This window comes from Podarcis erhardii, assembly GCF_964252035.2.
Source record: "Podarcis erhardii genome assembly, chromosome: 9".
In the NCBI taxonomy this organism is placed as follows: domain Eukaryota; kingdom Metazoa; phylum Chordata; class Lepidosauria; order Squamata; family Lacertidae; genus Podarcis; species Podarcis erhardii.
In genome coordinates this window covers 70,002,635-70,029,948 of record NC_138512.1, presented here as the reverse complement: position 1 = coordinate 70,029,948, position 27,314 = coordinate 70,002,635, and the positions used below count along the sequence as shown (strand labels likewise).

The window sequence follows — 27,314 nt, the reverse complement described above, 5'->3', positions numbered from 1 at the left end:
ATCTCCACCCCCACCGTTCTGCCCAGACACTGAGGTCCAGCACTGAGGGCCTTCTGGTGGTTCCCTCATTGCGAGAAGCAAAGCTACAGGGAACCAGGCAGAGGGCCTTCTCGGTAGTGGCGCCCGCCCTGTGGAACGCCCTCCCATCAGATGTCAAAGAGATAAATAACTACCTGACATTCAGAAGACATCTGAGGGCAGCCCTGTTCAGGGAAGTTTTTAATGTGTGACATTTTAGTGTATTTTTGGTCTGTGTAGGAAGCCGCCCAGAGTGGCTGGGGAAACCCAGCCAGATGGGTGGAGTACAAATAATGAATTATGATGATGATGATGATGATGATGATGATGATGATGATGCGACGCTTACCCAAATTTTCTGTGTTATTTCCATTTGGAGGGACGAGCCTTGAACTACAGCACAACAAAAGCAGGACACAATCACGTCCAACCACGAACATTTGCAGCAGCGAAAGTTGCAGGATTTTGGGAGGAAGCTACAGGATGCAAGCCAATTGGAAGCTTGCCCACCCCAAAGCTTTTGCAGGTGGAAATGGGAACCCTTGGGATTGGCTGAGACATGGAAATCACTGCTTGGCCAGAGAATGGGAGATCGGCAGAAATGGGGCCATAGGAGAGGGCTGTTTTGTGCTCAATGGGTAGGACGGGCTCCTGGTTTCTCTTTCCCATTTGCATCTCTTTATTTAGACTTGAGGAAGGACAAAAGCATGGGGGATTTTCAGACGCACACAAATATATTTGTTGATGTGTTCTGTGGATTCCCTCGCACCCACCTAATACTGTATCTGAAAGTTCCCTTTTCCAGGGTGGTTATAAAGAGAAGGTTCCCCTCATCCACCCACAAAGCACAATCTCTGTGAATATCAAGGTGCGGCCACAATGAAGTCGTTGATGGTGGTGTTCCTGGCCTTAGCGCTGCTTGCAAGCAACATAGTCCCTCTCTGTGGTGAGTAGCCTGGGTCTGCTTTCAGCTTTGCACTGTCAGTTCTCCGAATCTGAAGCTGGGCTTTGCTAGAAGCCAACCCTGGAAGGTGTTAACTAAAGATGAAAACGGTGTTCTGAGCCAGTGCAAACTGCCTTTCCAGCACTCACCTGTTTGGGGCTAGAATCCACAATTGCAAGGAGAAATATTAGTGCAAGTTCAGCGTGTCTAGCTGGAGCAAACACAATTTATTCTTTGGTTTGTCCCCCAAGGCTTCTACATCATTGCTATCCAAAGGGGCTCTAGCGCAATCAAAGCCGGACAAAAGTAAACCAGAGCATTTGTGGTGTAAGAAGTTAAGGGATTTCGGCAGGGAGTTGGGGGGGGGGGTGTCTGCGTTGATCGGAAATGAAGCCAACATAAAAGTGACAAGGGACAGAGGATTGGAGTGATCATTCTATGATGTTATGGCAGTAGGGAAGCATCCTGTACCCTCCAAAGGGCAGTGGAAGAGCTTGGGGGAAATGGGAACCACTCTGCCCTCTAATCCCCTGCCATCGCTCTCTGTCGTCTCCCGGAATCTGCTAACCGAGGCAGCTGCCTCACTCTGCCTCATCTGAGAATCCAGAAGCAACACAGCGGGCTAATAATATAATTACAATGCTTTTATATCACTATTGAGTTATATCTTAATTTACAATCAGATAACATACACTACATACAGTAGTGATATAAAAGTACTGTATTGCGATTATATTATTGGCCTACCGTGTTGCTTTTGGATTGTCAGATTGTTCTGTTTGCAACAGAAAGGATCTTTTTTTGTTTCACTCTGCCTCATGGCAGATCCGGCCCTTTACAGCAGGAAACAGGAGTGCAAAAACGGGAGTCATAAAACAATACAGTGGTACCTCGGGTTAAGAACTTAATTCGTTCTGGAGGTCCGTTCTTAACCTGAAACTGTTCTTAACCTGAAGCACCACTTTAGCTAATGGGGCCTCCCGCTGCTGCCGTGCCGCCGGAGCACGATTTCTGTTCTCATCCTGAAGCAAAGTTCTTAACCCGAGGTAATATTTCTGGGTTAGCGGAGTCTGTAACCTGAAGCGTATGTAACCTGAGGTACCACTGTAATGTAAAAGAGTCAGTTCAGTGGTAGTGGACACAGTGTCCTGGTAGGACCTGGCATACCGGGGTTCTGATCTGCACTCAACCACAGAGTTTGTCGGGTGACCTTGAACCCATCACACACACACTCTCTCTCAGCCAAACTGCCTCACAGGGTTGTTGTGAGGCTGGAATGGGGAGCGAGAGAACCATCTGTGCCACCTTAAGCACCTGGGAGAAAATGTGGGGTTGAAATGTTGTAGGAATGAAAATCACGACAGACGAGTAAAAATGTAAAATAAATAAACAGTGATGGTTGGCTTGATAGAGTTTTGGGGTACCAGTGCTCCTCCTTTTGTGAAGCGAACTATGTTCGCAATATTATTGCTTGCGTTGTGAACTTTATTTGATGGCTTTTTGTTTGAAATGATGTGCACCAGGGGGAGGTAGCAGAGCTCAGCAGTAGAGCACATGTTTTTTTTATGTAGAAGGTCTCCGCTTCAATCCCTGGCATTAAAAGGGATCAGGCAGCTGGGGAAAGGATTCAGCCAGAGACCTTGGGCTTGTGTGCAGTCAGAACAGACAGTACTAAGATTAGCGATAGGGGAGAAATTTGATCCTGTTTGCATTTAAAGGCAAACCTACCTGGATTAGCACTTGCTGGATTAATATGAGAACCAAAATTCAGCTTTCCTTCATAATTTGAACTTGTCTGAATCTTGCAGTGCAATTCTCCAGCTAAGCAATGTGTACCAAAATGCATGTACTGCAGGTGTGCCTTAAAATGTATATTATGGATGCAAAAATTATTAGGCAAAGATGTGTATATTTGGCAGAATTGCATTGAAATGCACCAGGAGACATATGTACTAAAATGATGGTGAATTTTCGTGATGACTTTTTTACAAATTGCAAACCGATGTGGAAATGTGGAGAACTGAATTTAAGGCAGAAAAAAGGAGAAACTGAGAAAGACTGAAACTGGCAAATTCACCCATTCCTAACTGAGACGAATCCATGAATAACCTGTCCTTGCAAAGCAGGCTTTGCATCTCTCGGGTCTCAAACATGTTGCATTATTGTTTGCAAAATTCACTTTTGCATATTCAGTGACTGCAAAGTTGGGTGGTGGTGGTGGCTGAATGAAAATTGTGATCACACCCATTACGTTTGCTCACAACTCTCACCAACTTCAGCGGAAGGTAGAAACAGAATCTATACATGTGTCAGTGGCAAGGGCATAGGCTCTCCCCCACATGACCAAACACTCCACAAATAACAGATGCAGAGCTGAAATACACTCAGCTGTTTGTGCTGACTTTGATTAAACGTAGAGAGGTTGGGGGTGAAATTTGCAGAATCTGGAGAAACCTCTTGTGCTGGCAGTAAATTCCTGGGTCACCAGAGTCTGCCATGTGTGAATAAACCCCCAAATTGAGAAAGAGAAGGAAGGCAAAATCAAAGATAACTCTGTTCGCAAATGTAGCTGGGGAAGAACAAATAAATCTGAATTTGCTGTTTGGAGACATATAGAAATACAATGGAATTTCATGTCGTTATACAGAAGACTTCACATTTTATTGTTTCATCTTAAATAAGATAGAAAAACAAGATATGAAACTTCTGTGTGTGTTTGTGTAAAGTCATTACATTTATATTTAACCGGTCAATACTTAGTTGACTGTCCTATTACTGTTGTAGTATTATTATTGGTATTATTAGAAGCATAAATAACTCATGTAACATTAACTTATGTGTATTTTCTCTTTCTTTCTTTCTTTCTTTCTTTCTTTCTTTCTTTCTTTCTTTCTTTTTCTTTCATAATTTGTCATTCAACAATAAAAAAAGAACAGCAATGCACCTAGCTGTATGTTCTTAGGGCTTATTCACATTTTTGCTTGACCCGTATTTTGATCATATTGGGTATTGTTTGATTCCCCTGGTTCTGAGGGCTTTTCTCATTTTCCTGCAGCCGTGCCTCTCAAAAATCAGATCTTACCTGCTGAACTGAAGCTCATTTTTTAAGCAAAACCTCTCTTGGGATTTTCTGTGCACCTGTTAAGATCTGATTCAGCAGGTAAGATTGGATTTCGCAAGGCACAGCTGCAGAACAACATAACAGCTCTGGGACTTGGGAAAATGAATCGGTACACAAAACAATCAAAATATGGGTCAAGCGAATGTTTCAAAGGTTGGGGGGGCAGGTGCAATCCTTCCTCTTTCCACAGCCCCATTTGGGCGCTTCCCTCATGCAATTTCAATTACACAATGCCCCCCGCCGCATTTGATGTGCCCTTATTGCCTGGAGTGTCTGCCTCTCTCATGCTCTGAAGTCCATAGGCTTACAGCAGGCTTCCTGCTGCAAAACATTACCCTTGCAACATGCTGGAGGCACATGGGCTGAGGCACCAGAAGGGTCAAGATGAGGCCAAGAAGCGTGACCGCAGCCTCCCATTTATGCCCTTGTAAGTGCATGAAGTGAGGGACGCGGGTGGCGCTGTGGGTTAAACCACAGAGCCTAGGACTTGCCGATCAGAAGGTCAGCGGTTCGAATCCCCACGACGGGGTGAGCTCCTGTTGCTCGGTCCCTGCTCCTGCCAACCTAGCAGTTCGAAAGCACGTCAAAGTGCAAGTAGATAAATAGGTACCGCTCTGGCGGGAAGGTAAACGGCATTTCCGTGCGCTGCTCTGGTTTGCCAGAAGCGGCTTAGTCATGCTGGCCACATAGGCTGTATGCCAGCTCCCTCGGCCAGTAAAGCGAGATGAGCCCCCCAACCCCAGAGTTGGCCATGACTGGAGCTAATGGTGAGGGGTCCCTTTACCTCTGCATGAAGAGGAAAGCCCAACAAGGACTCAATGGGTTTAGGGTACACGCTCCTGTATGAAAAGGATGGACATTTATCCCATTGCACAACAGGCTTATGGTACAGGCAAATCCCAATTTATGTGGGGGTTATGCTCTACGCCTTTGCAGATGTAACTGAAATCGCATATATTGGGAGCATCCTGGAGACTCCTCCTGGCTCACGAGGAGACCCTCTCTGGAGCCTGAAGAGGACATCCACATCAGGCTCTGGGGAGGGTGTCCTTGCAAGCTGGAGGCACAGCAGGGCTTTACTGAGGCCTCCCCAACTAACAGCTGACTTGCAGGGTAGCGCAGCAGCCTCTGCTTCCCTGTGCATCAGCTGTGCAAGCTGCGGCGTCCCTCCAGCTCACACACAAAACATCTGTAGGTCTTTTGCTCTTTTTAGGGTTCTGAGCACTGCCAGTCATTCATTCAGCTAGCCAAATATGTCTGCCCTTGCTTGCAGAACCAGCATGGAACAGGCAGGAGCTCTGCAAATTGCTTTAGGGATCGGGCTGGGACGTAAGGCAAAACGGCGCATCTCTTTCTTGCCAGTTAAGGACCTCTGTCCATCGTATACCCCCTACAACCATAATTTGCTAAGAGCGTTGGGCTAAGACCAGTGGAGGCCGCTCTGTTAGTGAATAGGGCCCGCTCCCACCAACCTGTTAATTCCACTTGTCAGTGGCAGAGGAACCCTCTGGCACCTGGGGTGGGATGCCAAGGGGCGGGGCGGGGTGGGGCGGGGCGAACTGCCCCGCACACACGACATTCATATGGACTGTGCACACACAGCAGCCCATATGGATGCTCATATGGACGGCACACACGAGCGGCAGCCCGTACGGACGCCGCGCAAGCAGAGCCCATAGTAACTGCGCACACACGCACCCTTGGCTGCTCTACAGCTGGGGGGAGGCAGCAGGGCATCTTGTCACCCCCCCAGAGTGGTACCCAGGGTGACCTGCCCCCTCTGCCCCCCTTTGTATGCCCCTGCCACATGCCTGACCTCTTTCTTATAATCATGGTCCGGGGGGGGTAGTACAGTGGTACCTTGGATTACAGACTCCGCTAACCCAGAAACAGTACCTCGGGTTAAGAACTTTGCTTCAGGATGAGAGCAGGAATCGTGCTCCGGTGGTGCAGCGGCAGCAGGAGGCCCCATTAGCTAAAGTGATGCTTCAGGTTAAGAACAGTTTCAGGTTAAGTACGGACCTCCGGAACGAATTAAGTACTTAACCCGAGGTACCACTGTACTGCTTATCAGCCTCCTCCTTCCTTACTATCTGCCGCTCTTGTGACTTATCAAGCTCAGCAGGGAGGATGGGGACAGAGCTAGAGTTAGTTTGACTCTGGCTGCACCTAATGTTGGGTCCCTTACCTTCTGCCCTACAAGTCCACCCCTTGCTAGGACTGGGGGAATCTGGGCTCAGCAGTGAAGCTCACAGAGACCTGCTCTATCTGTAAGTATATCTCAGCCTAAGATACTCTGCAGGGCTACTGGGAGGATCAATGCAGGGGGGCCTCCCATGTCACCCTAAACTCTTTGTAGTAAAGGAAGCATAAACACGGAATGAAATTAACATTATGCGTGCCAGAATCTGAGCATTTCTCATGGTGTTTTCACAAAGGTCTTGCTATGGAGGGTCACCTAGTCCACATGGGAAGTTGCAAATGCCAGAAGCACACCTTCACGGCCTTTGGCCCGAAACAGATCCAATCCATTCAAGTCATTCCCAAGGGAATACAGTGCGGGAGGACAGAAATAATGTAAGTGAAGCCAGCACACCCACATCCTACCATTTTGAAGAGGGTGAGGAAGAACGCTAATAATGACCTCATCCTTACGTTTCAGAGTAACCCTGAAAAACAAATGGCAGGTCTGTGTGGCACCTACTGCCCAGTGGGTGCAGAAATTGCTGAAGAGGCTGATAAAGAGGTACGATTTTGCATATTCAGTTACAGCTGGGGCTCCCTGGGTGACTTCCCTTGGCACCTACCAAGGCTCTCACAGACCCTCCATTCTTAAAAAAAATGTTTTTGTTTGTTTGTTTAGCTGCTTGGTGGAAGGGGTTGCTTCACTTTCTGTATGAGTTTTGCTTGTTTGGGGGGAGATTGTAGGTATTCTGCTCTTTATAGAGGGAGGGTTCTGAGCAGCGCCAGTTTTCCTTATGCAAAACAGGTGTTATATGTTGCCCGCAACAGATTTGCAGAAGTGCTCCCAAGCCTCCCAAAATATGAGGGCCACCTGATTTAGCAGAACGTGGAGTTTTCTTTGATAGTCAAGAAAAAATTCCAGCAACACGCAAATAGCAGTGGTCCTAATATTGTTCTCACCTGCATCCAGCCAATGTAGATATTATATGCTTAATCAAGCTGCTCACTGGCGCAAGAACCAGCCCTGTACCAAGTCAGGGCATTCACAAATCTAGCTTAGCATCATCTAGAATAGGGTTACGAGACGTCCTCAGTTTCCAGGGACAGTCCCCAGATTTGCAAATCTGACCTGGGACAAATTCCTGTATACCTGAAGGAGTGTCTCCACTCCCATCGTTCAGCCCGGACACTGAGATCCAGCGCCGAGGGCCTTCTGGCGGTTCCCTCATTGCGAGAAGTGAGGTTACAGGGAACCAGACAGAGGGCCTTCTCAGTAGTGGCGCCAGCCCTGTGGAACCCCTCCCTTCAGATGTGAATGAAATAAGCAGCTATCTTCTCTTTAAAAGACTTCTGAAGGCAGCCCTGTTTAGGGAGGTTTTTAATATTTGATGCTGTATTGTTTTTAACACTTGATTGGAAGCTGGCCAGAGTGGCTGGGGAAACTCAGCCAGATGGGCGGGGTATAAATAATAAATTATTATTATTATTCCGTCCCCGGGATGTCCCCAAATTTGCAAATCTGTCCCTGGGAAACGTGGCAGCGGCGGCCTCATCAGCCCGGAGCCAGCCTGGTAGCGCAGTTGGCTCTGGCTGGCTTCAGGAGCTGCTCGCTGCCATGGCGCCCGCCATTTTTCTGTGCCACGGCAGTGAGCAGCTCCCGAAGCCAGCCAGAGCCAACTGCACTACCAGGCTGGCCCCTCCTGGGCAATGCCCACCTGCCCGTGATTCCTGAGCCTCCCCCGATCTGTCAAAACAAAGGGGGAAGGGGATTGGGGAAGGCTCGGGAGTCACGGGCGTGCAGCGCACCGTTGCAAAGTTTTTTTAAAAAAACCTGTGCATTTGTTTCACAGGGTGTGAAAGAAGGGCTTTGCACAATATGCATGTGTGTTTGGGCCCAGGGTCTTTTGCCTCTCCATCCCCACTACTGACTCCCTGTTGCTACTCAGCTTAAAAAAAAAAGTTGTCCCCAGATTCATTGAAAAAAATCTGGTAACCATAATCTAGAAGACTACAATTGGTAGCTAGGGATGATGGGAGTTGTAACCCCAAAAGAGCTGGAAACTCAAGTTTGGGAAACACTGACCTAGAAGAACTTGCAGCGATTCTCCAGGGTTTCAGACCCAAGTCTTTCTCAGCCCCACCTATAAATGCCAGAGACTTAATCCAGGGATATTTGCATGTTCTACCACTGAGATGAAGCTCTTCCCTTCATCTTTCATGCAGAAGTCAAGTCTGAAATTTGCTACATGGGTAAATGCAAGCCAAGCAGCCCAAACTCTCAGTGTATAACCAGGAAAAAATGACCCTTGGGACACACATCGTCCAAGGCACCCCGATGACCAAAAAATTCTAGAAATGGGGACCTTTCACACCTGTCCCTTAAAATATGACTGTGTGTTATTGTTGAATAGTCCAAGTCACCTGAATCATAGGAAAAATCTGAAAAAGCATTCCTTTATGTCCCCTGTCCCAGAGCAGAGAACACAAAATCCCTGTGTAGATGGCATGAATCGCTGAGATAATCCATGCACAATTTTCTCTGAAAAGCAGTAGGAGGAGATGCCTTTCAGAGGAGCTGCAGCAAGGGATGCTTAACCCAACACCCTGCTTTTTCACAGCTTCTACGCACCATTCCCATGGGGTTCAAGCTCAGCATACACCTGGAATTCTGCTGGGGGAAAGCAGCCAAAGAGGGTTGAAGCAGGAGTGGTTACGGGAAAGGGTCAAGTCCCTCCTCCCGCTTCTCTTCTGAAAATGGTTCCTCTCCAGGTGCTATTTTTCATTCAAGAAGCAGGTTGTAGGGTGGTGGTGGTTGTTTTTTAAAGGTTATGATTTTCCTATATGTCCAGTTTGGCCTGAACACTAACAGCAAAGGGACTGTGCTATGAATGAGGAAGTCTGCAGTTCCGTCTACCATGATCTTACTTTTAAAGCCTTACACTCATATGACTTCTCCCAAACATTCCTGGAAATTGCAGCTTACCCCCGACAGAGCTACAATTTCAACAAACTGTGGCTCCCAAGGTGGAAGTCATGTCCTTTAAATGTATGGTATAAGTATGCAGCCCTCACTAGCTGACCTTAGGGCAAGGAATCTCTGCTCTCTGTTTGCAATATGGGGACAATACTAGCTTACCTTGCTGGGTTGTGTAAGGATTATAAAGCAGCTTAATTTGAAAACTCAGAGGTAATAATTTTACTTTTGGGGGGGGGGTGAAGGGTGCCCAAATCCCTCCATAACAACAAACAGCCTGGGCACCGCACTTGCTCCTTAACACTTCTGATGGGAGCCACTTATGAATGTGCCATCCTTACTGCGAAGAACATCTGTGACAGTCGTGGCTTACATAATGGAATTTAACCAGTTTCTCTTTTACTAATTTCAACATATAGCAGCCAGTGACCACAAATGGGAGTCTTCCTGAAGGTGGAAAAATGCGCAAGGAGCCCGAAGAAACAGTGATGCAGTGCTGCCCTGTTGTCATGCTTTCTATCTTGTAATTATATATATATATATATATTCAAAACCACACTTTAAAACCACTGTGCCCTTCTGAGATGGTTGAACGGTGGACATCAGTGACTGCTTTGGCTCATTTGGAATAAAGCACCAAGAATGCAAATTAGCACTAAGAAAGACGAATGCTTCTAGCAGCCATTAAACAATTATACTGAACGGCTACTGTGCAATTTCTACATTATCAGCAGAGATGTTACTCAAAATGTGCCAAATAGCTCGGATAATTGGGCAATGTTACATTGCAAAAGGAAGGAGAGTTCCTTTTCTAGTTAAAGAAGCTTCCATTACTCATGAGTCTAGACTGGGGTTTCCTGAACTTGGGTCTCCAGCTGCTTTTGGACTACTTTTCCCATCATCCCAGACCACTGGTCTTGCTATCTAGGGATGATGGGAGTTGTAGTCCTAAAGCAACTGGAGACCCAAGTTTGGGAAACACTGGTCTAGCACAAATTCCAAATCTGAGCCCCAAGTCCTGCTCACACCCAGGCACTGTTGTCTTCTTTGCAGGGCTGTTTCCAAACTCTTGCCCTAATAGGAACATAAGATCCTGCTGGATCAGGCCAAAGGCCCATCTAGTCCAGCATCTAATTCTTGCAGTGGCTGACCACTGAGACCATGAGAAGTCCAAAAGCAGGACATGAATGCAACAGCACCCTCTCCCTCCCTGACATTCAGACACAACCTAGCCCCAACAGTGCAGGCAGAACATAGCAATTATGGCTAGTAGTCATTGATAGCCTTATTCTTATTCCACTGACAGTCCTCCATTCACGTTATCCTCTTCTGAAGCCGTATCTGTGCCAGTGGTCCTTGCTATGTGTGTTGGGAATGAATTCCTATCTGCTAATACAAGTGTCAATGGTATTGTAAGAACACAAAGTTTTGGTGCAGAAGTTCTGCATTCGGTTTCAAAGAGGTGCCAGGCAGCTATACCTGGAAAACTGAACCAAATGCAATGAAACTCTAGCATGGCGTGGCTGAAATATGTTCTTTATAGGTCCTCCTTGCATATATGACGCCTGATAGCCATTCAGGCTTATTTTCAATTAATTTGTCCAGTCCCATTTTACCAAAGCAAGAACTCAGAAGCCTGCACACATGCATGCAGATGCGTTCCAAGTTTGGTTTTTTCCCTCTTAAGTGTTAAGATGTATTCAGAGTCAAATACATAATACTGATGCATTAAAGATGCACACCAAGGCAGCCTAAGCAAAATGTGAACCATCCCTGCTTCGTCTCTGACCAGTGGTAATCCGTAGTTTGCATCATGAACACAGATCTCTCAGGTTCAGCGAGGCGTATGGCTAGTTCTACCTAAAAATGTAATGTTGAACAGGGTGTGGATCTAAGTAGTACTAGGGATTTCTGACAGAATGAATTTCTTCTTCTCACACAATATGCTTATTGATAAAGAGGAATTAAATTCTTTGTTGACGATCCTGTTTGTAGATAAGGGAAAAAAACCTTTCAAGTCTGTTGACAGGAAAGTGGATTACAATACCAGCCTTCTTCCTACGCCATGTTTAATCAGAATGGAAAACAGAGAAGCAAGCCATTTTTACCTCAAAAAGTCAGCCATAGGCAATGTGCAATACCTTTTCCCAGAGCCATTAATGGATCATCCCAGAAGCTGCCTATCTGCCTACAATCCACACTAGTAGAACTTCAGGTAGGTGGGTGGGTTAGTTTTTTCACAGTTCTGCCTGTTAATAAAGTTTTTTTGGGGGGGCTCACAATAAATTCAATGATCAACTTTTCTTCTGAAAACATACCATGTACCAACACTTAACGGTATACAGGTGTCTCTCCACTTACACAGGGGCTACATTCTTGGGTACCGTGAAATTGTGTATAGTGGGGAACACCATCTGAAAAGCCAAAACTCCACCACAATCGCTCCCTCCAAACCACCTTTCTCAAACGCCAACCATCCACAGGACTCTTAATGGCTTTTGGGTTGCTAGTCTCTTTTTGCAGTTTTCCCTGTTCTTTTTGTGCCTTTCTGTGGTTTAAACTGATTTATTTATTTCCCGGCACCACGCAGATGTGTGTCAATGGGGAGACGCCTGTATACATTTTATTAGTTTCCAGCAATGCCTTAGGACACATGGAGGTGCTGCTGTGCGTGACGAGTGGGACTTCCGACACTTGGGGTTTTTACACACATAACCATTGTGATTTGTTCAACTGCAACATCGTTTCCAGGTTCCACCCTAACGTAGGGTCACAGTAGCCCTTTAAGGGGCTTCTGTGGAGGAAACACTTTAACATGAACCAGCTTCTACATCTCAGGATACTGACAGCAGTGTTCACGATTATCCGAGCATGTGCAATGCAATATTTCCTTTTGAAAACAGGGGGAAAAAATGCTTATTCTCATTAAGAATACAGTGGTGCCTCGCAAGACGAAATTAATCCGTTCCATGAGGCTCTTCGTATAGCGGTTTTTTCGTCTTGCGAAGCAAGCCCATTGACAGCTTAGTGGATTAGCGCTATTAGCGGTTTAGCGGCTTTTAGCGGATCAGCTGTTAAGCGGCTTATCAGCGGATCAGCTGATAAGCAGCTTAGCGGCTTAGGAAAAGGGGGGAAAAGGGGGAAAAAACCCGCAGGAACTCTCAAGACATTTTTGTCTTGCGAAGCAAGCCCATAGGGAAATTCATTTTGCGAAGCGCCTCCAAAACGAAAAACCCTTTCGTCTAGCAGGATTTCCGTCTTGCGAGGCGTTCATCTTGCGGGGCACCACTGTAGGTGGATATGCCCAATGCATCCAGCTGTCCCCATAGAAACAGCCCTGATTAAATGAACTTGTCTCTTCACATGGGGAGAGTTCCTGGAAAGAGGAGGTTCTGTCTTGCTAGTATCCTCAGCCACAACATACCCAGCCCTACTTTGCACCTTCTTTGAGTGTTCCTGCCTGATTGGAACGCCTCTTGCAATTGAACGCTGTTAATTTTTCTTGCTTCCCTGCATTGGAGGGGGTGGGTCTGTGTAGCAACTAGTTGACTGTACAAACCTTAAGATTACATTCACTGTTCCACCTACTTTTTGCCTCTGGATCCACCCAGCATTGGTATGTGGCCCCAGAAGAAAATCCAGCCCTTCTTCTGAACAAATATTTCCAGTCCCTGCTTTTAAACCAACACTTTGGTATGTGGAAAACCTTAAGGCACAAAGTCCTTCCAGCAACGGAAACCTCCTCCTGGCGCTTCTATGGCCAACGAAACAACAACTGCTTAAAGAAAAGAATTGTGCAACATTTCAAACAGGTGGTGTTTTTTTTTAAAGACAGAGAGAAAAACCAAGAGTTACACAGGTTAAGATACAAGTCAACTTTGAAGCAGAGGAAAGCCATCTCAACCCCGACTGCATCGGCTAATTACAACTGAACAAAAAGAGGAACTTAAACTGTTTGCAATGTTTCCCAATATTTTTATTTTATTCCCCACCCCCAACCTCCCAACAGCATTACAAAAGATTGGTGGGTTTTTATTAATAATAATAATTATTATTTAATAAACCGGCTCCTCTGCAGTTCATATACAATCACAGGCGATTTTTTTTTTTAAACTCCATTTTATACAAACATCTCAAAAAAAATAGTTGGGAGTGAAGTATGGTAGGAAATATTGCTCACATTGCTAGTTAACATGCACCTATGAAAAGGAGGAAAATTGTTAGTGCATACCTCCCAAGTGAAGATACAGCAGATGACTTGGAACACATTCCAGGAGGGAAGTCTTTTGTGCAAGCCCCATTGAAATGAACAGGGAGTTGGGCAGCTCTTGCACATTTCAGTGGGGCTGGAGCAGGAGGACTTCCCAGCGGATTGGGTCCTTACAAAAATAAAAATAAAAAGAACTGAAAAGGCTAATGTCCACCAAATTAAGTTTTTCATGCTATTCTACTTTCCAGTACTATATTTTACTTGAGTTATCAATTCATATATACACGGCCGTGTAAGTAACACTTTTGAGGTATATAAGAAGAGATACCTGCACCAATATTGGGGAGGGGGAAATGTTCTCTCTGAAAAGGAGATAACTTTGTCGTGCTTTATAAGCTGTTCTACACATTGGATGGAGCTACATGTTGTAAGAAACACAGGACGGCTGTCAAAAAGGGGGGGGGGAGGAGAAGCTCAGTGTCAAATCCCTTCCAAATCCAATACAATCTACTTTCTTTGCTGCTCTCGTGACGTTTGATGTTTCCCCATTCCCACTGGAGGGAGGGAACCAAAGATGTGATGTGAAAGGTTGGCAAGCACACAGAGGGAAAATTCGACCCAAGGCTGCCCTTTTGAGCAGCCGCCGCCCTGCATTTGTTGCCTAATGTAGTTCCATCCTGAAAGTTTCACATAAATACAACCAGTTCCAATCGCTGAGGAACAGTCAGCTGCAGGCACTTCCGAGAGCAAATTGCGGTCGTCACCAAAGTAACTCCTTCCTCTACACCCCATAGTCATGCACAAAAATGAGGCAGCATTTCCTTCTTTAGCCCAATTCCAAATTTTCCTTTGCCATCCTATACATAGCTAGCAAAGTGAGTGTGGGTAGGTGGGAAGAAATTAACTTAAGGTATATGTTTTGTGCAACAAACCGATTCAGCTGTTTCGCTTTTGTTTTTTAATTCTTCCTTTTTAAGCGTATGAATGAGACAGATATAAGCTCTTTAAAAATTTTCATTCACATAATGGAAAAAAATTCTCATTTATTAAAAATATCACATTTTGAGACTAGAAACAGTAAAGTGCATGAAAAGTTTAAAATATAAGCTCAAGGAATCGTATATAGCAGCAAAGAAGCAGAATACAGAAAAACTTAAAGGAACACAGACACAACCTTTCCTTGTCGGCTGGACTTTTTGCTTTTCGAAATGCAGAGTCAGGCTCCATCTGCTCAAGAGGCTTTGCTGAAGCAACGTCCGTTCATTCTAACAGGCTGCATGCATGAAAACTCCTTGCACAAGCTCCACCGAAATGAACAGAGGCTGCTTGACAGCTCCTCTGAGCAAACTGCAGCCACGGCTTTCTGATGAGATGGCATGTATGGTTTTTCTGCTCTTTAAAGGCAAAAAGCTTTTTATTATTATTATTAATGGCCACCAGGAAGAATGTGGGGGAAGGAAAGCAGAAGAAAAGATTCCAAGTACATCTTAAAGGGAGCAATTAACTGTTGGGAATGAACCAGCAGCTTAAAAAAAAACCCTTGATAGAAAACAAAAGCAGTTAAAAGCATGGGATGACTATTTGGCGACTAGGTCAGGAAGAAGATGAATCTGAGGACTGATGATGGCCAACCTTCACGTGGGAAAAGGGCACCCAGGAAAGCCAGCTCTCACGCACAGAGGAGGCAGGTGCAAAATGGCTTTCGGAGGCATTTCCTCATCCGCTCTTTTCAGCTGAGTAATCCTAAAGGTTTTCTGGGGGAAGGGGAGGACGATGGAAAAGGTACAACAAAAAAGGGACCAGTGGATTGGGTTGAAACGCATTTTCACTTTGTGAAAATCAAACCCAAGAATCCTAGCCGCAGATTTTTAATGGAAGACCCCCGCACCTGCCTCCTGGAAACTGCTGACAATCCCAAATTCTCCTCCAGTTAATGCAGTGTCTGTTCCCCAAAGCGGTCTGTTGAATTGCCAGTGTTACTCTGCTGGTTACTGTCAAACTGATCCCATCCATTATGCTGGCATCCTTCATAATTTTTTTGCAAGGGAGATGGTTCTCTTTTGGTAAGAATCCACAGCTATAAGCCAGTAGTTGGGCCTTATGATGGCACCTGGAGCTTCCCCATTGTCAGCTAGGCTTGTTCCTTCTATAGCAATACACAGAGCTCACTAGAGTCAGACATCTATAGGTTGCACACAAGCCCAATTTGTTTTCATGGGCTTGGACAGGATGCGAACTCCTACTGATCAGAAATGAAGATTACAACAAACAAGTGGACCCTGGTATATGCAATTAGATGCTCCCAGGCAAATTCTCCACTGGAACCGCACAAAAACAGCAGGAAGTTTTGCGTCTTGCACCACCTTTGGCTTTCTAAATTAACTTAACATTTCAGTAGAGATAAGAGAGCAGTCTGTGCTGCAAATAATTTACAACGGCAAGTGCTATCTCTAGTTACCAAACCTTTCCCAACAGGACCGAAACATCAAATAGACCTACTCTATTTCAGGATGCTGTTTAAAATAAAATAAAATATGAGAGTGGGCTGGGGGAAGAGAGGTATGGCTCATTTTGCTAAGATGTGAAAGAAAGCATTCGCAAACCCCGCTGTCTGACGTCGTTTTACAAAGGCAGCTTCCCAATGAAACAAACAAGAGCCCGCCAGCTTAAAATGTGTGGGTTTTATATATATATATATATATGCATACCTTAAAAGCAAAAACCTGGAAAAAGGGAACAAACAAAAACTTTGGTTCCAGCCCTAGTGCCAAATGGTACCAATATGCACCGGGGGGGAAAAAGTGCAAAATTGTATCATCAACACATATAATGAGAGGAGCTTGAAGCAGCAGCTTTTAAAAGGTCGGCCATACTTCACTCCTACATACTTTGATTTACAACTGTACAGGTCCATAAACAAACAAACGGGTCCCAGCCCTCAAAAGGGGCAGGGGCCCCACTACCGCCTGCTGGCCAAGTGGATGCCATTGACAGGAGGCAGGAACAGAGGATGGAGCTCCAGCTGCGTCAACAGTGAGAAGTGGTCTGAAGGGATGTGAGGGTGGGGGCACCCGGTGATGTTGTTCTCAACCAGCCACTGAGGGTCCAAAGGCCCCAGGACACCAAGCACGTTCATGTGAGTGTTGGAATAAAAAATGTAGTCAATCACACCCTGCGGAAGGGAGGGAGAAAAAGTCAATTCAGAAGAAATAAAGCCACCAAGAACCTCCTATGCTGCCTGCTTTTGTTCCAGTGCAATCCCTGCACCACCTGTTGCACTGCTAGGTAGTAAGAGATGTTGGGAGCGTCTCAACTGAAGCCCAGGGAGAAATGCAAGGTTGCTTAGAAGCTGGCTGGGGGGGACGGGACGGGACCTGGAACTTGATGCAGCTCCACCAATCCTATAAACAACAAAGGTGGTTGCAACATGTTAATAAAAGCAGGAGGAGATGCTTAAAGGAAAACATGCATTGGGCACACCCTTGGAAGATGCAGCCAGGACTGGGCTCCCCAATTCAAAGTGTTGGTGCTGACCTTTAAAGCCCTAAATGGCCTCGGTCCAGTATACCTGAAGGAGCGTCTCGACCTCCATCGTTCTCCCCGGACACTGAGGTCCAGCGCCGAGGGCCTTCTGGCGGTTCCCTCGCTGTGAGAAGCCTAGTTACAGGGAACCAGGCAGAGGGCCTTCTTGGTAGTGGCGCCCTTGCTGTGGAACGCCCTCCCACCAGATGTCAAAGAGAAAAATAACTACCAAACTTTTAGAAGACATCTGAAGGCAGCCCTGTTTAGGGAAGCTTTTAATGTTTAATAGGTTATTGTATTTTAGTGTTTTGCTGGAAGCCACCCAGATTATTATTATTATTGCCCGTCAATGCTACAAGGCACCAGCCTGCCTCTCATGTACAGGAGAATCAGAGCCAGGGATCAGAACCTAAATCTTGCTTCTACTTCTTCATACAGAAATGGCATGAAGCAGGGTGATCCTGCAACAACCACAGGGATCGTGGCAGGCAGATTGCAACAGTGGCCATTCATCTGTGCACTTCAATGCATTTGCAACTGAATCTTGGTCTAAGCTGCAACTACCCATAGGTTTAAATGTGTTTGGTTTGAATCACAGTAAATATAATCATCTGTCGTTCCAGTACCCAGCTGATATATTCCTAGTTGCTTCTGCCACAGCACTACTTACTTTGAAATCAAAGGTGTAATTGGTATAAGGCATCAAGTTGTTTTCGTAAGCGCTCTTCAGCTGGAAGCCGTGAGTGATTCTTCCTTCAGGAGCCCCGTTCTTCCCATTGCCACTGAAGTTCATGAGACACTCATTGTAACGCAGCTCCTTGAAATCTTTATGGTTGTCAGCTACTATTCCATTGCTTAAGTATTCCACGACACCTGTTTGCAAAACAAAACAGTCAATCTGTTGCTGTCGGATGCTAATGCTGAATTGTGCCACCTGTTTTCCTGTAGCTTAACATGAACTCAGTTCTGGAGCTCTATGCATACCATCAGCAGCCAGGGAATTATTAACGCTGCAAATGTTTTCATGACCAGGAGGGAAGAATTATCACCCAAGTAGCTATATAACCACCTGCTTAAAATAAGAAATAAGCTATTTAGCAGTTAGAGAAATACTGCCAGGAGTTGGTTAAGGCTGTCAGCATTTGTAATTAGAATGGGAGTGATTATTTATGTACTAAATGTGATGGTGGTTCTTGCAATTGATCATTCATCTGGTTATAAATAGCAGTTTCCCTGGGCAAACAATACTGGTTCAACAGAGGGTTTGCACTTGTTCACCTTATCAACCCCCAAATATTACCTCCTCTCCTCATTTTAGAATGCAAGACAACAATTCAACAATTCACATTAAAATTTCCCCTTGAGACACAAGACATTGAAAAAGATCATTTCCCACTAGGTGTAACGTTGGTGGAAAGTTGATACAAGATAGTATTAACTTTCAATACCATGTCCCTCCCCCCCACAGCATACAAATCAATATGGTTAATCTGATCCAGTAACATTCCCCTCACAACACACAAACAAGACACACTTGCAGCCCGGGAGGGGCCACTAGGGGCGCATCAGAAGATGGCTGACAATAACATCTCTCCGACCCACACGAGGTAATTAGGAGGCTGTGATGGGAGTAAATAGCCTCCCTACCCCCCCCAAGGTTGTGGGGGGGGGCTGCCCTTGCCTGCTGTGCCCTTTACCACCCCCGAATTTGTGGGGATGCGGGCACTAGGCAGAATGCCCTCCTGTGGATCTCGGCGCTCCTGGACGCTGTCTCTGATCCGCGCCTCTAGCTGCAAGAACTTCAAAAGAAGCAATTAGGAGGAAGCGAATGCACATATTTCAAGGAAGGAGGGGGAGTAAAGACTGCTAACTGAAGAGATCTCTGATAAACAAGACGGGTCGGAGGAACAAGATAAATCATGAGAAGATACGCCAAGGCTCGGTATGGCAAAAGGACTGGATGGGGGAGGGGGGGGAAACTTTCCTTTTTTCCCCTCTAAGTGATTAACCAAGAATCCCCACCCCCCACAAATCAGAAATGTCGTTTTAATGACTTAAGCTGTGGATTTATGACTGTGTGGAGATAAATTTTCTAACCAAAGCATGTTTTAAGAAGATCGTGGAAAGTATAAGTGCTTTGGAATGACGCAGTTAAAAATGCCGTCGCCATGTTGGCAAGTTCTGTCGGAGGACTTAAGTCTGGGAGGAGAAATAGAGCTGTTTTTATATTGTGGGTGAGACTCCTCAGAGGGACTTAAGAACGACAGTTTTGTGAGATGATGGAAAGAGCGATGTTATTTATGAAAGCGATGATATATGGAAACCATATCGATTTGAGGATTGGACGAACGGAAAAATTCACACAGGATTATAATTGGTGTTTATCTGCTTAAGGCGATTATCAGAAGAGATCATAAAGAAACAAAAGAAAAAATATACGAACAAGATGAGATGTGGAAACAGCAAGATAAGACTAGATAGAATTATGAACTTTATTTGGCCTGATTTCGATATTAACGCAGTAGCAAGAAGATGATTGGAATCCCCCTTCGGAACTTGAAATATGGGTCCCCTCAACAAAAATTTAAAATTCGGCTTTGTAATTCAGAATTTATGTGATGTGATTTGATTTGATTGGTCGGTTAATAAAAATTATTTTTTTTAAAAAAAAGACACACTTGCAGCCCACCGACTGTAACCAACCATGCCCTGGGCCCTCTGGTCTCTTGTACCACCAACAAAAATAAAATACATGTTTTAAGTGATGCTAACACAAAAGCTTTAAAGGTAAAGGGACCCCGGACCTCAGGTCCAGTCGCGGCCGACTTTGGGGTTGCGGCGCTTATCTCGTTTTATTAGTCAAGGGAGCCAGCATACAGCTTCCGGGTCATGTGGCCAGCATGACTAAGCCGCTTCTGGTGAACCAGAGCAGCACACGGAAATGCCGTTTACCTTCCCTCCGAGCGGTACCTATTTATCTACTTGCACTTTGACGTGTTTTCGAACTGCTAGGTTGGCAGGAGCAGGGACAGAGCAACGGGAGCTCACCCCGTCGCGGGGATTCGAACCGCCAACCTTCTGATCGGCAAGTCCTAGACTCTGTGGTTTAACCCACAGCGCCACCCACGTCCCACACAAAAGCTTTACTCATATACTATATAAAAGAATGGAATTTTACTGTCTCCCCTTTTCCTGCCCTCTTTCCCTCCTCAATTCCATATTGCCTGTAACAGTAATGTAATGTCTCACTGAATGTGACCAACTTGTTTGAAAGATTCTATGACTTGAAAACGGAGACTTTGTATGTACTACTGTTACGCAATAAAACTTTTTAATAAATACATTTTTTATAAAAAAGGTAAGTCTTAACTTTGAAGTAAAAGCAAAACCGCTATTTCTAAATACCTGAATCCGGCAGTGAGTTGAGATCTGCACACAGCACCAGAGGGATGGAATTCTTATCTGTTATTGGGCTTCCAGGCCGGCTAGAGGCTTTCTCAAGGATACTTTTCAGTTCCGAGACAAACATCATTGTCTGGACAAGTTTTACATCTGAATATTCAGGGTCCCAATGCATGTGGGCATTTGCTATAATAAGCAGCTGGTTGTCCACGGTATGGAGAGGCTTTATACCTAAAGGCAATGAATTCTAAGTTAATTCAACTCCTTCCATGATACAGAAACAAACAGAAAAGCATTTAATTACATGCAAAGGAAATGTTCTTCACTGTGCAGATACTGCTGGACTCGTGGCCTGGGAGGGTTTATGTGAACAATAGAGCACCTCCCCATGGCCAGAGTATCTGCATTTGTCTCAATTCCCGTGACAGTGGTGGCCTGGCAGAAATTATTATAGAAATTAAGGCAGTTGAGGGTATACTATGCACATGGTTGTGCCAATTCAGACCAAATAGTACTGTGACTTTGATCCCAGTCAGGCGGCATACCTAGTGGCATCCATGCAGCGTTCCAGAGAGAATTGTGTTAGGAAAAACAAAATGCTATGAAAAAAGAGGTCAGACTGAAGAAAGAAGGAACACATTCTTCCTAAGTGAGTGACCGTTCTAGCATGAGCTATGTGCTTTGGAGTGGCAAAGGCCACACCTGCACGGACAAACTCACACACTGCATGCAGGAAATACAGACACACCCCACAAAACACCTACGCATGATGTCAGCAAATAATTAAATAATTCAAATCAAATCCGGAAATGGCAAGAGAGATAGCTGGAGAGTCCTTGTGGTTTGCAAGGAGACCCTCCCCGGAGTTTGAAGAGGAAATCCGGGAAGGAGCCCTGAAGAGACCAGAGGCACAGCAGGGCTTTGTTTACACTGCTCCGCCTCCCTGCCTAACAGCTGATGTGTGGAGTGGAGTAGCACAGCAGCAGCAGTATGGATTGAAGAGAGAGTTGGCCAAGAGGGTGTTTAAGGGGTGCTGAGAAGGTGCTCCCCACTTTACACAATTTCACTTATGCAGGGGCCGGAATGTAGCCCTTGCACAAGTGGGGGGCCGCCTGTACCAGGTTCAAACTCTAACATATCCCGTAGAAAGGATAACTGATGGGAAAGACCCCTGACTGAGCACTACCACAAGTCATAGCAGCCAGAACACTGGATAGACCAATGGTCATACTCAATTTAAGATAGCATTTTTGTTCATAGGGATGAATGGATCTGTTTCAGCAAAGCAGTCCACTGAGCTGCTATTCTGTCTCCACTTAATTTGTACTATAAAGTGGCATTATTTCTATACAGGAAAGTTTCACTTGTTTAAAAACTAGTACTCTCCCCCTTCGTGTTGAAAATGCCTGACACCCACCTGTCCCAAACAGTTCCTTATGCACCTCTAACACGACAGCAACGCCAATGTTGTCCTTTGTCATCACTCGATTCAACATAGCTTCTGATCCTTCGGAGTTCGCCATTGCCACTTGGTTGAATTCTACCGTGTGCTTCTGCACCAATGTGAACCTGAAACATGTAAAACATACCCAAGAACTCAGTCAACAGATATAAAAACGTACAAAGGTAAAGGGGAATAAAGACTACCAGAAAGCCAGGATATAAAACTTCTCCCTCTCATTTTTTAAATACAAAGGTCAATTTCATGTCCACATTAAAGCAACAACAGACGCTGCTTTGCAAACTATCAAACACAACTGAGATACGGGCATGAAACAACGAAGTCAAATCAGCGAAAGTCTCTTACTTTTCCGTTTTGAAGAATACTGCACAACCATCCACATGCTTTCGCTCCTGCTCAGACATGATTTTGGCACGTGACTTTGGAGAAAAAAATCCATCATATCCACGCTCTTTTAATGCTGGCAGAAAGAGGGTGAAGTATTGCTCAGTTTCTACTTCCTGAAAAGGAACATCACACAGTGGGTAAGTAAGTGTGTCTGGCTGTTAACCAGAAGGCTGGTGGTTTGAATCCATCCAGGGATGGCTGTGGGCAGGATTCTTGCATTGTAGGGGATTGGACTAAATGACCATTGGGTCCCTTCCAACTCTGGGATTCTATGATTATTAAAATTGAAGAAAACTGTGCTGAGAAATGTAGGCTGTCTCATTTTTGCCTGTTTCAGGGAGGGTTACATTGGCATGGGAAGGACTGAGCAGTCACATTCACAAGTCATCATAAGCCATGGTTGCCAAGTTATTATGCTTTATTCAAAATGAACAATGGACAAAGGGCCCTGCAAAAAGTATTTGCCCAATGGCGATCTTTTGCTATTTTCACATCTTAACATGTTTTTAACATACTTTTTTTAAAAAAATAAAGTTGTAAGACTACAGAAGAAAACATGAAGAAGTACTTTGAAGAGATGCCCTTGACTTTCTATCAACATTTTAAGAAGAGAATAAGGGAACCCTATTCCTACTATTTCCTGATGAAAATCAAAGGGCTATATTCTGTTATCATTACCTGAAGACTAATGATATCTGCATCCCAGTTCACAATTTCTTCCATGATTCCCTTTTTTCTGTATTCCCAATTTAATGCCCATGATGGGCAGTAGCCATAGAGCTGTCGGGTGGCGTATTTATCACACAACACATTATAACACATGACTGTAAAAGAAGCTGGAAGGAGAGAAAGTAAATATTTGGTGATGAGAACGTTGAGGTACCACACACTTTTGACAGAAGTTATCACCCCTTAGAACAAGGTGTTAAAGTGGAATTAAGTAGGTATCTCTGACTTAAAGGCCAGTTTTGCAAAAGCTTCCAGAATTCCTCTAATTTTTACATTGCAATTCTTTTATTTGTATTTTAAATGTTGTATTTTATTTTTGTGAGCCACCCAGAGAACTAAGTTGTTGGGTGGCCAACATAAAGACTGTAATTAAATCATAAGATTAAGAAAAAGAAACTTCTTTCAGATGCCAAGTACTAGTTTAAGAAGCTAGAGTTCATTAACCTCTATTTTAACTACATGGCTAACTGCTTTGCATAGGTGGAACTATCTGCATAAATAAACTTATACAGTGCATTGCAGAGATGATCTAGCATACTTTTCAGGTTTACATATTTTTGCACATTACTTCAGCCAGAACAGATAACATAAAAGGCTATTAGGTTTTTCTTAAATGAGATAAAGCTGCAGCTCATGCGAATTAAATTATTCAAGTAGCTAAGAACCTCAGAGATTCAACAGACAGATTCATACATTATGAATTGGCCCTTTCACCTTTAATGGCTCATATGAGCAGTACAACATCAGAGGATGACCATACTGATATTTCTGTTAAAAGGACTTTTCACTTTCTCAGCACTCCTCACAAAGTAGCCACACATTCTTCCAAGTGAACCCTGCTCTGATATTTCACTGATCGCATGTGCATAGCAAGTTTGAACAGATTCGTAACACACAAATTGGTCCTCTCTCTACAAGCAGAAGCAGTTATTACTCAGTTACACTGACAGTAACTTCAGCACCAGCCCATTTGCCAATCTCTTAATGGTGATCACATGCTCCTGCCCCATAGCTTCTCCGCTGAGATTAAGGCTTATGTTGGTACTGGCCCTATCCACAGCAAACTCTAATGAAGCCTCTTGAAGCAGGATCTGGTAACCAGCTGGTTAGCTCAAGGGGGAAGGAGCACATACTCCTCATTCTCTTAAATGGATTGCAAGCCTCACTTCTGCACGTGGCCTTATGATGGCCATGGAGAAAAATGTTCCAATGACCCTTTCTGGGAGCAGATTTTGAGTAGTTAAAAAAGGATTGATAAATGTGTGGATTTGTATCATGTTACCAGCCATCTGATACTATTGCAGACAGTTCAACCCCTGCCCCTTGGCTTCACCTACTGCAGCAGCACAAAGCTGGGGTCTTTCTGGGGTTCCAGTAACTTTGAGCTCTCCTCGCCTACTGCTGCCTTCAGACCCTCAAGGAACTTCCCGTTTCTGTCCCAGGCAGCTGCTTGGTTACACAAATAAAGCAGGCGGAGAACTCTCTTTTGTGGGCTGTGAGGTTTCTTCAATCATCATCAAGGATGAATAAAATTTGACAAATGAGGAGTGCAGCTGTACAAAAAGATATCTCCTTGCTTATCTTTAATTTACAGGAAGAAGAGAAAGTCACATAATTACCGGAGGGCAGAATTTGGTCTCGCTCTTTCAAAGTAATCCATGGCCTTGGAGGCAGCTGCTCTGGATGAACTGAAATATTGAGAAAGTAAACATTAATGAGCGATAGAAAGCCCAGTATCCCTCAAGAACTTGCAATAGTTGTTTAGGGTAATGTTGTGTTTTGTATTGTTTATATATTGTATTGTTTTTTCCCTTTCTTGTTGTTTTTTTCTTTTTTTCTTTTCTTTCTTTTTTGTAAGTTTTAAAAGTAATAAATAATATTTTTTTTTAAAAAAAAAGAACTTGCAATAGTCACACTCCCTATTGTAGTACAGAAGTTCAGAAAAGAAAGCATTTAACTGCAAGCTGAAAGTGGGATATGGGTAGAGAAAATGTTTAGATGGTGCAGGTTTCTCGTACTTTTAGATATAGGTGGGCCCTGAACAGCACTGCTTTGTCTTTTAAGTAGCCTTCAGTTTCCATTTCACTTTTATCGTCACTGAGATTTCCAATGGTAGTACCAATTTTATTTGGGAACAATTACCGTATTTTTCGCCCCATAGGACGCACTTTTTCCCCTCCAAAAATGAAGGGGAAATGTGTGTGCGTCCTATGGGGCGAACGCAGGCTTTCGCTGAAGCCTGGAGAGCGAGAGGCATCGGTGCGCACCAACCCCTCTCGCTCTCCAGGCTTCAGGAAGCTATCCGCAAGCCTTGTAAGCCCGGCGGGAGTTCCCGTGGGCTCACAAGGCTTGCGGGCAGCAGCCTGCAGCCCCGGCGAGTGTCCACAAGCCTTGCGCGCCTGGCGGGAGGTACTGCCGAGCGCGCGAGGCTTGGGGCAGCAGCCTGCCGCCCGAAGCACGGGGAGCCCTCCGGAGGGCTCCCCGTGCTTCGGGCGAGTGTCCACAAGCCTTGCGCGCCAGGTGGGAGGTCCTGCTGGGCGCGCGAGGCTTGGGGCGGCAGCCTGCCGCCCGAAGTACGCGGAGCCCTCCGGAGGGCTCCCCGTGCTTCGGGCGAGTGTCTGCAAGCCTTGCGTGCCCGGTGGGAGGTCCTGCCGGGCGCGCGAGGCTTGGGGCGGCAGCGCTTCTCCCCGCTGCCGGCCCCACAAGCGCCTGGGGGGGAAATTTCCCTCCCAAAAAACTTGGTGCGTCCTATGGGCCGGTGCGTCCTATGGGGAGAAAAATACAGTATGCCTGATTTCATTCACCTTCTCTCTCACTCACTCAAACATGCACACAGGAACCTAAAGGAACAGTCACATTTTGGTGTGATCACTTTGTTGGATCAACTAAAGCCTGTGTAACATATACCCTAGTGGCATAGTTGCCACCCCAAACTGCTTCAAAAGTGCTGGGGGGAAATGTATGAATAGTTTATTATTTTGCCCATAAGGCTGAACGATCACAAACCATTATCAGCAACTGCAAAAGAGGTTCAACAGGCATGCAACATTCCATGTGATGGGAATAAGTTACAGGGTAAACAATTCACACCAGCAGCCTGCTGAGCCCTTCCATACTGAAGGGTTTTTCCAGTGACAATCATCCCATGCAGGCTTAATTAAAAGATAGAGCATGGTTTCCACTTGGCTCTTCAATCCAGAACAACTGAGATTAGCTGAAGCCAGATCCAGAAAGCTGTTTTGAGTATGGAAGACCTGGTGTACACACATAAGTTTCCCAGCTACAAATGGTCTCTTTTAAAAAGGAATTATCAATATATACAGGCCAGTTCCTCCACTGAATGAATAGAACCCCTCACCAAGTATGAGATGATCCCTGATCCTTTGAACTCAAGACTCTTGATGAGCTGGCACTCAACATCATTGGGCAGGTGGTTAGGTATAAAGTTAGACAGATAGAGTCAGCTCCCAATATTACACCCCCCTGCAGTGTAACTGAGAAACAAGACCCAAGACAGAGCTATACAGGAGGGAGTAGGATCAGGCTTGATTTTGAATGGTTGGGATCACTGGGGGAAGGGAACAGGGGTTTAGCTTCTATCCTAATGTTATCAAGAGCATCCTTTACTTTAGCCCACATAACCAAATGCGCACCATGTTTTGTTACAGTAAAGTATACTGCATTTGTGGCAATTTTGTCATAATAGGCAAAGGCAATCCTCCCAATTAGCATTGTGTAGTGTACTGAAAGGGGCACACTATGTTGGGAATGCATAGCACACCCACTGCACCCATCTAGGAGTGCCTGCAGTAGGAAAACTCCCCCTCTAACACAAATGCCATCTGTCATATAAGACAAGCCTTTCGCTGCTATCAAAGTACAGTGGTAACTCGGGTTACATACACTTCAGGTTACATACGCTTCAGGTTACAGACTCCACTAACCCAGAAATAATACCTTGGGTTAAGAACTTTGCTTCAGGATGAGAACAGAAATCGTGCAGCGGCAGAAGGCCCCATTAGCTAAAGTGGTGCTTCAGGTTAAGAACAGTTTCAGGTTAAGAACAGACCTCCAGAACGAATTAAGTTCTTAACCCGAGGTACCACTGTAAAGGCAAACACTTCTTACCTGCTAGATTGTCAAGCATATAGTTCAGTAACTTCCGTGTTCCATCTGAGTCCTGGTACAGGCTGAGAATATCTTGTGATAAAGGATTGCCTAGAATAAAAGTGAGACATTGAACATCAGTTAGAGCCCAACTTCTCATTCTGTCAGAGGGGAGGACGGTAGATTTGAAAGGGGTGTCCTAAAGCAGTATTTGAATTCCAGAGGAGTAAAAGAGTGGTCAGAGCGTCAGGCTTC

The 27,314-nt window shown here is 45.1% G+C and overlaps 2 protein-coding genes across 4 annotated transcripts in view; one reads left to right on the top strand and one right to left on the bottom strand.

Annotated features, from left to right (window-relative positions):
- The first annotated feature begins 841 nt into the window (after positions 1–841).
- On the top strand, positions 842–9,942 carry LOC309350396 (alveolar macrophage chemotactic factor-like). Of its 2 annotated transcripts, none has more exons than XM_081877449.1 (4): positions 842–964; positions 6,521–6,659; positions 6,745–6,828; positions 9,663–9,942. In XM_081877449.1, the coding sequence occupies exons 1-4, from the start codon at positions 898–900 to the stop codon at positions 9,667–9,669; spliced, it is 297 nt and encodes a 98-aa protein (XP_081733575.1). In that variant the 5' UTR covers positions 842–897; the 3' UTR covers positions 9,670–9,942. The 2 variants fall into 2 exon arrangements, with proteins under 2 accessions (XP_081733575.1, XP_081733574.1); XM_081877448.1 differs by having other exon boundaries at positions 9,660–9,942.
- Positions 9,943–13,039: 3,097 nt separating this feature from the next.
- Positions 13,040–27,314, bottom strand: part of CNOT6L (CCR4-NOT transcription complex subunit 6 like) — a 37,124-nt gene continuing 22,849 nt past the window's right edge. For both annotated transcript variants that reach the window (XM_081876952.1, XM_081876953.1), the window contains exons 5-12: positions 27,081–27,170; positions 24,572–24,640; positions 22,902–23,059; positions 22,182–22,336; positions 21,792–21,943; positions 20,378–20,605; positions 17,643–17,845; positions 13,040–16,622 (exon numbers count right to left, since the gene is read on the bottom strand). In XM_081876952.1, the coding sequence (XP_081733078.1) occupies positions 16,410–16,622; positions 17,643–17,845; positions 20,378–20,605; positions 21,792–21,943; positions 22,182–22,336; positions 22,902–23,059; positions 24,572–24,640; positions 27,081–27,170 (1,268 nt within the window). In that variant the 3' untranslated portion in view covers positions 13,040–16,409. The remainder of the gene's footprint in view (positions 16,623–17,642; positions 17,846–20,377; positions 20,606–21,791; positions 21,944–22,181; positions 22,337–22,901; positions 23,060–24,571; positions 24,641–27,080; positions 27,171–27,314) is intronic.